This window comes from Notolepis coatsorum (assembly GCF_963971535.1).
Source record: "Notolepis coatsorum genome assembly, chromosome: 14".
Classification (NCBI taxonomy): domain Eukaryota; kingdom Metazoa; phylum Chordata; class Actinopteri; order Aulopiformes; family Paralepididae; genus Notolepis; species Notolepis coatsorum.
The window spans coordinates 55048820-55060915 of record NC_140178.1 but is presented as its reverse complement, the minus strand read 5'-3'; the positions used below and the strand labels follow the sequence as shown (position 1 = coordinate 55060915).

Here is a 12096-nt window from a genome sequence, read left to right as displayed (position 1 = left end):
TCATGGTTTAATGCAAACATATGTTGCAGGGACTATTATAATCATCATAAGTGTGTGTGTGTGTCTGCATGTGTGTGTATGTCTGCGTGTGTGTGTGTGTGTCTGTGTGTGTGTCTGCGTGTGTGTGTGTGTCTGCGTGTGTGTGTGTGTCTGCGTGTGTGTGTCTGCGTGTGTGTGTGAGTGTGTGATGATGTGAAGAGCTCCTTCTGAATGAGAGCCTCTTTATGAACAGGTGTAGCACTAGCTACATTCCTAGCTGTCTGGACTGCTAGGACTGTTATTGTGAAGGAGAGGAGAGCTGTCTGCCTGGACTGTTATTGTTCACATGCACGCACATAGCGCACATATACATGTAACACGCACACACTTTCATGTCCATACATTTCTCTCTCTCTAATGCTGCCAATGTGTATTAGTACGGACGACCAGCTAAACTGAAAGCAATGTGGAGCGCTGGGCTCGAACAGGCGATCCCAGCGTCTCCAGTATTCGTGGTGAGCGAATGTGCGCTGTGACAAGATGGCATCCAATGTAATAAAAAACCAACGAACTAGATTCTTGTACCGGATCTCCTCTCTAGTAAACAAGAATACCCTGAAGACTCTGGCAGGAGCACTCATTCAAGGGTACTATGACTATGCATGCACCTCATGGTACCAAAGCACCTCAAAGGCGCTTAAAACAAAATTACAAACATCACAAAACAAACTGGTCAGACTACTACTTGACCTGAACCCCAGAACCCACCTCACCCCTGCCCACTTTGACAACCTAGGATGGCTTAGAGTAGACGACAGAGTACAGCAACTTGCAATGGGCCTGGTCTACAAGATACACTATACGACCGGGGTGCCCATGTACATGTCAAAATACTTCCCAAAGGTCAGTGAATACCACAACCACTACACCAGAGGAAGCTCAACAAATCATGTTAAACCCAGATTCGGCTCAAACAAGGGACTAAACACGTTTCGCAATTATGCCACAACAATGTGGAACGCCCTACCCACAGCCGTAAAGGAATGTGAATCCCTGCCCACATTCAAAACCGCTCTTAAAGAGCACCTACGGGAGGCTGCAATTCGAAACTGGCCACCGTAAATGCCCAAAACCCCCACCACCTCCTAATAGACAGTCTCCTCTACTCCCCACCGCATGTATATATTCCCTCCCCACCGTATGTATATTTCTCTCCCACCCACCCACCCCCTCCTAATGTACAGTCCCCTCCCCATCATATGTATATACTCTGTCAGGATCTAGGGGTAACAGTACTGTATATTTGAATACCGTTTATGTCACAAATGTATCAGTACTAAATACCTATATGTCCCTATGCCATAAATGTCATGTATGTTGTGTATGTCATAAATGTCTATATGAATTGAAAATGGGGGACCCTGATGGAAACAAGACAAACGTCTTTCTCAGGTCTGCATCCCCTTAACAATTGTATGTATTGAGCCGTACTGTATTGTAGTAATTGTACCCATTCTGCAATCTGTTAAATAAAGTTTTCATTCATTCATTCATTCAGGAACAATCGAGATCACAGATAATGCTGGGTGTCACACAAGAAATTTAAAGCGTGACAAATCGTGTTTAAATCAAATTGGGGCATTCTGGAAGCATTTCACTGCTCCTGCTGATCATGTGATCTGTATATGTTTATGTCTAAATAAAATAAATCAATCAATCAATCAAACCAAATATGACCTAAATGACTCCGGTATGCTGTTCGAGGGTGCAGATGCATAGACAGGCCGAGCTCCCGGGCAAATCACAATTCTCCCACTAAATAATTAAATGACTGCCTATTCATACGTTTGAAAGACAGATGAGTGGGAGAAGGAAGGGGAAAGACCAGAAAAGCAGGATAAATACTCTGAATAATTTGGAAAAAGACGAAGTCTCGGAAGCGGCTAACGTCGGAGCTAATGCAGGCACTAGCTTAGCCGACACTGCAAGCTGACAACGAGGCAGCAAGGCTCTGGATGAGCATGGATTCTGAGAAAATTATTGAAGCGATAAAAGAACTAAGAGCAGAACTACAAGCCAAACTCAAAAGAGACTGTGACGAACGAGACAAGAGATTAATCAGCTGGGTCAAAAAATCAAGGGCAAACACGACAACATTGCTCCGGAAATACAGGGCCTGACTGAGAGAGTAGAAGAAGTGGAGGCAGGAGCCGAGCGAGTGGAGGACTGGGCAACGGAGATATACGAAGCGCTCTGTACAAGCCTGGAACAACAATGCACCATACAGCAAAAGCTAACAGATTTGGAGTCCAGATCAAGGAGAAACAACATCTGCATCTTCGGAGTGGCAGAGGGAGAAGAGGGAGACTCGGTACTACATTTTATCGAGCCACCTAGCCAGCCCTTTTTTCAGAAAATCCGCCTAAAAATACATACCTATGTAAATGGAAGATTGCTCCACTTCCCCTCACTACAGGACATTTACTCTACCAGGACCACCAGGAGAGCACATAACATAATTAAGGACAGTACACACCCCCAACACAGACTCTTCAACCTCCTGCCATCAGGCAGGCGATATAGGAGTCTGAAAGCCAGAACTATGAGACTGACAAACAGTTTCTACCCACAGGCCATCATGCTCATGAATGCCACCTAGCCCCCCCCCCCCACACACACACCTTGGCAGACACTCTGACCTGATTACTGCTGTGAACACACTGTCACCCTTCCCCCGAACTATGAATCACTAAAGACACTTTTTAACTGCTGCTGTGACCCACTGTCACCTCCATTTATATGTAAATACTGATCGGAACGTGCAATGTTACTCACTGTGCCTTGTATATATTATATTTATCTATTTTTACCTTATTTTCTAGCACTCGCTTGTATTTAAATATGTTTAAGTTAAGTATTGTGTGATTTTGTGTGCAGGGCGGACTAGCAAAGTAAGATTTTCATTGTATGGCAAACTGTCTGTTTAACTGTGCATATGACAATAAACAATCTTGAATCTTCTACAAGGGCCTTTTGCATGTTCTTGGTATCTAGGGACATCTATGGATTTCAGTTAATGTATTCCCAGTGTCAGAAATATTGTGTCTGTTACTAGGCTTAAGTAAATTGTGATGAAACAAAGGAGAATATAAATTATGATTTTTCTTTGACAGTGAATAACACCAAAAAAATCTAAGCTAATTAATAAAGGGAAGATGATTAAACAGAAGGTTTTGTAGATACAGTACTGAATTCTGCCATCCGGACACATGCAATTTGAAATATTGGATTTAGTATCACCAGGCCGGAAATTAAATCTACTGTAAGTACAGTTCCTTTCTAGGGCGGCTAGGTGGTGTAGTGGGCAAGGCGCTTGCCACCAATGCAGGAGACGCTGGGTTCGAGCCCAGCTCTCTGCATTGCTATTGCTTGGCTGGTCGTTCATACTAACACAATTGTGGCGGCACGGTGGTGTAGTGGTTAACACTGTCGCCTCACAGCAAGAAGGTCCAGGGTTCGAATCCCGCTTGGGGACCAGGTTTCCATGATGCCAGTTACCCAGGTGGGGTATCTCCCAGGCCTTTCTGTGTGGAGTTTGCATGTTCTCCCCGTGCTCGCAAGGGTTTCCCCCCCCGATAAGATAAACCCAATGGAAAAACATGCACAACAACAAGATCGCTAACGCTGTGGCGTCCTTGACGAAGACGGACAGGAGCACTTGGATTGGTCCCCTGGCGCGGCTCACGTGGCGCCTGTCTGCTCCCGGCTGCCCTTGGGGGGGAAGGACGACGGGATGGGTTAATCGCAGATACGCATTGTATGCATGGTTCGCATGTGTGCCAAATGATGACCTCGGAGCAGGTCCTAAATTATTATTAATTGGCAGTGTTAGGGGTGGGAAAGCTGATGGGTGGGGATCGGACGTTGTGGACAGCGACTCTTACAGGTCGGTTGGTGCGCCTGCGCAGCAGAATCAGGAAGCGACGGGGGCGGCGTGTCCCTCCCACGCAGACCCCCGCCGCTGAGAGATCGCGCTGTGCAGGTGAAAAGATGCGACGGCTGCTTCCTCGAGTACCGGAGGGGACACGTGATGTAAGGCTTCGTCCACATTGCAGCCGGCTTGTGGGAGGCATGGCCTAACAGCGTTCGAGACAGGGGAGGGTAGAATTGGACGATACGAAATTGGGATGGGAGAAAAATAGAAAATGGGAGAAAAAAGTAGATAAAAAAAAAGTACAGTTCCTTTCGGTTTGCAACGCGGATTCTTGCTAAATGTTCACAGAAGGTAGACACACTAACTCCAATCTATGCCAATAACGTTCAGTTTTGTGGTAGATAATCCAGAGAAATAAGATAAATAAAAGAAATGCATCCACAAGTAATTTGCTGTACAGTAGCTGGCTTGAGCTGGGTAGGGTAGTTTTTCGAAATTCCGACGCTCATTGAACGCCCTGTCTTTCCTTCATCATAATGACTACAACAAGATGGCCGCTTGGATTTATTTCCGGTCTAAATTCTTTGACTATTTTCACGATATTTCACGATCTGTTTTTATAGCTGTATCACTGTACATAATATTACTATAACACTGTACATACATCTGATTAGCATTATTACTCAGTAGTACTCATTTATATATACTCCAGTTTAATCACCTGTACATTGTATATTGCTATTGCACTTTACTACTGTTACATTTGCACTCTGGTTCGATTATGCTTTTTGGTGTATTGTACTTAGAATAGAATAGAATAGAAATACTTTTATTATCCCGAGGGAAATTTGACACTGCAAATCGCTCAACATTAAACATTTAGTACTTGTGCTGTATTATGACAAGAAGTTTAAATCTAATCTAATCTAATCTAATCATGACTGTCTTCTCTCCCTCAGGATGGCTACCGCTCCCACCGGCCTAAAGAGAAGGTCCAGCCAGACAGCAACAACAATGAAAACTCTGTCCCCAAAGACTTCGACTCTGTCGACAGCAACAGTAACCTGGGGGCTCGCTCCCAATCTCAGCACCAGCGAGCGCTGGCCGCCAATGTCAAACACAAGCCGGACAAACCACGGGGTGAAGACGTTCTGGGGAAATCAGCCAATGAGGTCCTCAAGCACCCACCCATCCAACCTACTGGATGGGCTGGGCATAGTCACAACCGCACCCTTATCCACAAATCCCACCACGAAGTTCCAACCATTCCGGTGCCAGTCCGAGGGTCCAATCAGGATCCTCAATCCAGGAAGTCGCCCACAGTGCTTCCCGGTTTGGAGCAGAGGAGGGACAAGCCACAGTGTGAGATCAGTGGGAAGGAGGCCATTTCAGCTCTGTCCAGAGCCAAGAGCAGGGAGTGTCGCCAACAAATAGTGGAGGTCTACTGCAAACACAAGGAGAGGACGCTCATGCCAGAGAAAGTGCCTCGCTACTGCCCCATAGAAGGTACATGTAGTAGTAGTAATAGTTGGTGTAGTAGTAGTAGTAGTAGTAGTAGCAATAGTAGAAGCAGCAGCAGTAGGAGGTCTAGGGGGTCTTGGAAGTAGTAGTAGTAGTAGTAGTAGTAGTTGTTGTAGTAGTAGTAGTAGTAGAAGTAGTAGTAGTGGTGGTAGTAGTAGTAGTAGTAGTAGTAGTAGTAGTAGTAGTAGTAGTAGTAGTAGTAGTAGTAGTAGTAGTAGTAGTACTAGTACTAGTAGTAGTAGTATTAGTAGTAGTAGCAGCAATAGTAGAAGCAGTAGTAATGGTAGCAGTAGTGGTGGTACGAATTGTAATAGTAGTAGTAATACTAGTAGTAGTGTTAGTAATAGCAGTTGTAGTAGCATCTGGAATTGGTAGTTGTAGTAGTAGTAGCAGTAGTTGTTGTAGTAGTAGTAGTAGTTGTAGTAGTAATAGCAGTAGTAGTAGTAGTCATAGTAGTAGCAGTAGTAGTAGTAGTAGTAGTAGTAGTAGTAGTAGTAGTAGTAGTAGTAGTAGTAGTAGTAGTAGTAGTAGTCGTAGTAGTAGTAGTGATAGTGGTAGTGGTGGTACTAGTTGTAATAGTGGTAGTAATACTACTAGTATTGATAGTAATAGCAGTATTAGTAGTAGCATCTGGAATTGGTAGTATTAGTAGTAGTAGTAGTAATAGCAGTAGCAGTAGGCCTAGATGTAGAAGTTCTATACTATAGTAGTAAGAGCAGTGATCAGGTGAGAAACCTTTGTGTATGGATGCTGGTTTGGCATTCCAAGGTCATATTACATTAACAGCATTGTATCACTGAATCTCTATCAATATCTCTAAAGTTAGATGTTCTCCATCTCAGTAAGACTGAAAAGCGTGTGCATGCCTATATGTCTGAACACACCAGTTCAAGCAGTAGAATTTACTTGAAGATTCTGCTAATAGTCGGGCGGCTACGTGGTGCAGTGGGCAAGGCGCTCACCACGGATACTGGAGACTGGGCTCGAACAGGAATGCCTCCCTGTTCGAGCCCAGCTCTCCACATTGCTAGCTCTCCACATTGCTTTCAGTTTGGCTGGTCGTCCGTACTAATACACATTGGCAGTATTAGGGGGAGGGAAAACTGATGGGTGGGGATCGGGCGTTGTGGACAGCGACTCCTACAGGTCGGTTGGTGCGCCTGCGCAGTAGAATCAGGAAGCGACGGGGGCGGGGCCCCTCCAAAGCCCAGACCCCTGACGCTGAAAGATCGAGCCACGCAGGTGGAAAGATGCGACTGCTGTTACCTCGAGTATCGGAGGGGACTCGTGCTATGTATGACTTAGTCCACATTACAGCCGGCTTGTGGGAGGCAAGAAACAGCGTTCAAAGACAGGGGAGGGTTGAATTGGACGATATTCGAAAATTGGGATGGGAGAAAAAATAGAAAATGGGAGAAAAAGTGGATAAAAAAAAATATTCTGCTAATAGTCTACAAATCCCTAATGTAAATGGTCTGGCTCCAAAATATATAATATATTTGACATGCTTACTAGTAGGGCTGTCCCCGACTAAGGATTTGGATAGTCGACTTTGATTGGCTGAAATTAGCCGATAGTCGACTATCAGTGCCTCTGTGCCCGTTTTCTTAGGCAGTTAGCCTCTGGTATACGTGCCATTAGCGTTAGCCACGCTTCTAGGCCTCTTTTCTTTTGATGATAAAAAAAGAAAAAAAATTATAATAATAGTAATAGTAATCCACTATATTTTTTTATTTTCTAAAAAATAAACCAGTTCAACACAGGTAACCACTTTTGCTTTCTTTGATGGCTCAAATGTATGCTCTAGTCCAGTGGTTCCCAAACCTCTCCTCGAGACACCCCAGCCGTTCCATGTATTTGTTAAATTCCACCACCAGCACACCTTGATTCAATTAATAAAGGGCTAGTTAAGTTGAATCAGGTGTGCTGGTGGTGGAATTTAACAAATACATTGAACGGCTGGGGTGATTCGAGGAGAGGATTGGGAAGCACTAGTCTAGTCGATTTTGTGTTTTGAGCACAAAGTTCATCATAGATCTAGCCTCTTTATTTTGCTCTCAAAGTGCACCAGATTGATGCATTTATCTTTAAAATGTACACACAAAAAAAAGTTCCTGTGGGAAACACTGATATGATGTGTCGCAGGTCATCTGGTGCTCACCTCCTAGTCATACCAAGCCTCAAATCGATAGCTGGAGAGGTTGGGGGCAAGTCTGAGATCTTTCCAGAAGTTTATTCCAACTATGTGTAGCATAATAACTGAATGCCGTTCGAAACATCTATTTGCTGCCATTCGAACGTCACCTCACTCGACCAATTCCGTGCCTCGGTTCTCGAGTTACATGACGATATGTCAGCTGAGCGTCTTTTTACGTGTTGTGCGTTAAATGACCACTTCGGACATTATACGCTCAAGAAATGACCAATCACCGCTGATGGCGAAAATTATTGGTCAGCATTGTAGCCAACGAGTGTCCGCTACCAACGATACCCAACGTGGGGGGTGCAAATATAGGAAGTAGGTGAAAGTTGATGAGCGAAAAGGAGATGTGACTCAGACTTCAGAATGCATGGCGGTGGATGGCAGAAATGGATTTTGGCACACGGTTTACTCGAACCTCAAACACTCATTTCTGAATGGATTTTTATAGAATTTGGACCTGTACTACATAAGACTTCAGGCTATGGAACCGCAGTGTTTTCCAGCTCATACCTCTATGCTGGAATAATGGAATATGGAATATTGCAACCACTAAAGAAAAATGTGAGTACACAAGTTCAACTCAAGTTCAAACCTCTGTTACTCTATTTCATTAGCATAAAGTGATTATGCTTTTTTTCATTAGTAACTTCATAGTCTTGTCTTTCAAAAGAGACCAGGCTCATGCATGTGCTATAAGTATAAAGTATAAAGCTAAGCTTTGCAAAAAAAGTTCAAGTAAAAAAAATAAAAATAGCCACTTTTCTGCCTGCCTGTTAACCTCTTCCGCCTGTGCGGTCCGGCATCGGACCGCAAATGACATCACGTCATAAATCAGTCTCTCGAGTCTAGACTGTCTGACAAAATTATCGTTTTTCTTTGTCAAACGTATTCAAGTATAAACATCATATTATACAGTTATAATGTATATTATCATCAATACGCTAGTTTACCAAGTGTTATTAGATAGATTTTAGTTTGAGTTTTTCTGTTATTTAGTTCGTGAATGAACTTGAAGAGGACATCCAGAGCTTTCGATGAGCGTTGGAATTTTTCAGAAATACACTTCCCATAGGCCTCCATGGTAAAAAAAAAAAAAAAAAAGCAAATGGGTTCTGTATGAATTTCTTTTACATCTCTTATTACTTGGGATAATATACCACAAAACGTAACGTTATTGGCATATATTGGAGCGCAGTTAGTTTGTCTCCCCTATTTTGAGCATTTAGCAACAATCAGATTTGAAATCAGTTTCAAAATGGCATCACTCTGGCCAGAATAATAAACCTACTGTACATACAGTAGATTTCATTATCTGTTCTTATGCATGCCGGGTGATACTAAATCGAAATTGAACTTGGGCATTTGAAAGATAAGATTTGTCACAATCCATAAATGTGCGAATTGGCTATAATAAGGTCATTTATAAGCCTGCTATTCTATAATAATATTTCAAATTGCATTGGTCCAGATGGGATAATTCAGTACTGTATCTACAAAACCTTCTGTTTAATCATCTTCCCTTTATTAATTTCCTTATATTTTTTGTACACGTGATCTCAAGAAGGTACTGAACGAGATCAGTGGCAGTTTTTCATGTCTGGTAATTTTTTGCATGGTGTTATTGTCTTTGCACTGTCAAAGATGCAAAGAAAAATCATAATTCATATTCTCCTTTGTTTCATCACAATTTAAGCAAGCCTAGTAATAGACACAATATTTCTGACACTGGCAATTAGGGGTGTAACGGTACGTGTATTCGTCCGGCGAATTTACGGTACAGGCTTGACGGTGCGGTACGTGCAGCCATACGAAGAATACGTCTCATACCACTAGGTGAAACTAGGGTTGCACATTTTACAAATCTATGCTCAATATCTTTACTTTACTTTACACTGGCTTACATTGATCTTTAACGTTGAATATTAAGCTTGTATTGCTAAATTTAGATGATGAATAAAACGTTGAAGCTTGTAAACGCATGCACGATGACAAGCACAGAACAAATAAAAAACAACGCGCACTGACCCTCTGCACTGCAGGCTGTTTCTCCCCTCCCCCCTCCCCTGCCTTACTACAGGTGTCGGGTGTCCCAAAAACAAAACTATGAATAAATTATATCATGTTTGTAACACAGCAGGGTCATTACAATTTTATAGTTTTCTTTCGTTTTCTTGTTCGCCCAATAATGTTAACCAATGGAAAGACACACACAGACACACCAAATTGGTGTGTCACCAACACACACACCGACTTTCTCTGCGGACTTTCTCAGTCACAGCCAGTGTTGTGCTAGTTACTGAAAAATAGTAATTCAGTTACTTTACTAGTTACTTCATTTCAAAGTAACTTCGTTACTGTACTAGTTACTTACACCCAAAAGTAATGAGTTACTGTGAAAAGTAACTATTTAGTTATTTAAAAAAAAAAAAAAAAAAAAAAATTGCTCAAGTCCCATGCCCCATATACTCAAAATCGGTTGATCAACTTGACAGTTTCCATTCACATCACCGAACTCTGCTAAGCAATGTGGTCTAGAGCGTTTCATTATATATTCCCTCCCCGCCGTATGTATATTTCTCTCCCACCCACCCACCCCCTCCTAATGTACAGTCCCCTCCCCATCATATGTATATACTCTGTCAGGATCTAGGGGTAACAGTACTGTATATTTGAATACCGCTTATGTCACAAATGTATCAGTACTAAATACCTATATGTCCCTATGCCATAAATGTCATGTATGTTGTGTATGTCATAAATGTCTATATGAATTGAAAATGGGGGACCCTGATGGAAACAAGACAAACGTCTTTCTCAGGTCTGCATCCCCTTAACAATTGTATGTATTGAGCCGTACTGTATTGTACCCATTCTGCAATCTGTTAAATAAAGTTTTCATTCATTCATTCATTCATTCATTCATTCATTCATTCATAACCATCTTGCAGCGTTGTTTAAGATATCAATCAAAGCATTGCAACGTTAGAATAGTTAGGATATCAATTGTGCATGAAAGGACTATATTTATATTGTTTGATTAGTATTATGAGATTCCCTGGCGGATTTCGTACAGTCAAAATCCGTTGATCTTGAGTTTCAGTGAACACATTGCACTCACCAGTCTGCGGTGGTCGAGATGTAGTAACGTTACGTTAGTCCAGTTGACTCCAGCAGCCCTTCAAACATGTTCTTTATCTCGTTTCCATGTTGTATATTAATTATCTCTCCAAGTAGTTGCTAAATGGTTTGTTAGTTCGTTATTACTGCGTTCTTATTATGTAGATTCATAGCGAGCGTCCTCTTGTTGTTTACGATAGAGAGCGTCTATTTCTTTCCGTAGCCTCATTTCTGGTTTGCGCACTTCTGATTGGCCAGTGGCCACTGACTGACGCTATCTGGTCAGAGAACGTCAGAGAACGTCAGTCAGTGGCCAATCAGAAATGAGCAAACCAGAAATGAGGCTACGGAAAGAAATAGACGCTCTCTACAGTAACCGAAACAAACGCAGGCGAAATAAGGACGCTCGCTATGAATCTACATACAAAGAACGCAGTAACGAACTAACAAACCATTCAGTAACGTAAGTAGCGTTACTGAATTTAAAAAGTAATGCGTTAGAGTACTATTTACGGCAAAAAGTAACTTCGTTACTGTAACGCGTTTGTAACGCGTTAGTCCCAACACTGGTCACAGCAGATAGAATTTTTTTTAAAAGCACTACATACTTTTGGACGGATCATCTGAGCTCCTCTCCAGTTGCTGCTACTGTGTTTAAATCCAAAAGATTGATAAATCCTCTGCCATTGTTGTGTAACATGTCATCTGTTCTCTAGTCTTCTTCAGTCTCGGCTTCATATGAAGTTAAATCCTCTCTACAAGTGAAACTGAAACTAAGTTGTTGCATACGTTTTTAAGGGGGCAGTAGGCAATTAATTTACTCATTGGATGCCTGAATACAGAATGACACCAGTATCACTGACTACCACGGCAAGCCTATAGAATATCATTCTATTTAATAATAATAATTATAATAATAATTATAAATATTTTTTCCTGTTGTACCGAAATCGTACCGAACCATGACACCAATACCGAGGTACGTACCGAACCGTGGCTTCTGTGTACCGTTACACCCCTACAGGGAATACATTCACTGAGGTCCATAGATGTCCCTAGATACCAAGAACATGCAAATGGGCCTTGTAGAAGTGGAGCAATATTCCATTTACTTAGGTATGTATTTTAGGCGGATTTTCAGAAAATAGGGCTCATGGGCCATGCAATTTGAAATATTATTATAGAATATAGAATATGAGACTTACGGTTTGAGAACGACATGTAGCGGACACGTTTGGTCAGCGCTCCGCTCCCGTTAAGTCAATTTCGCTTCAAAACCTTATTTGCACAATACTAATGTGTTTAAAACTCATTGTATATATTAAATAAGTATAGTCAAGTT

The 12096-nt window shown here is 42.2% G+C and overlaps 1 protein-coding gene across 1 annotated transcript in view; it reads left to right on the top strand.

Moving 5' to 3' along the window:
- LOC311240367 (xylosyltransferase 1-like) overlaps positions 1 to 12096 on the top strand; it is a 214235-nt gene that overhangs the window by 93216 nt on the left and 108923 nt on the right. The window contains exon 2 of the mRNA XM_084328952.1: positions 4873 to 5419. Within this exon, the coding sequence (XP_084185078.1) occupies positions 4873 to 5419 (547 nt within the window). The remainder of the gene's footprint in view (positions 1 to 4872; positions 5420 to 12096) is intronic.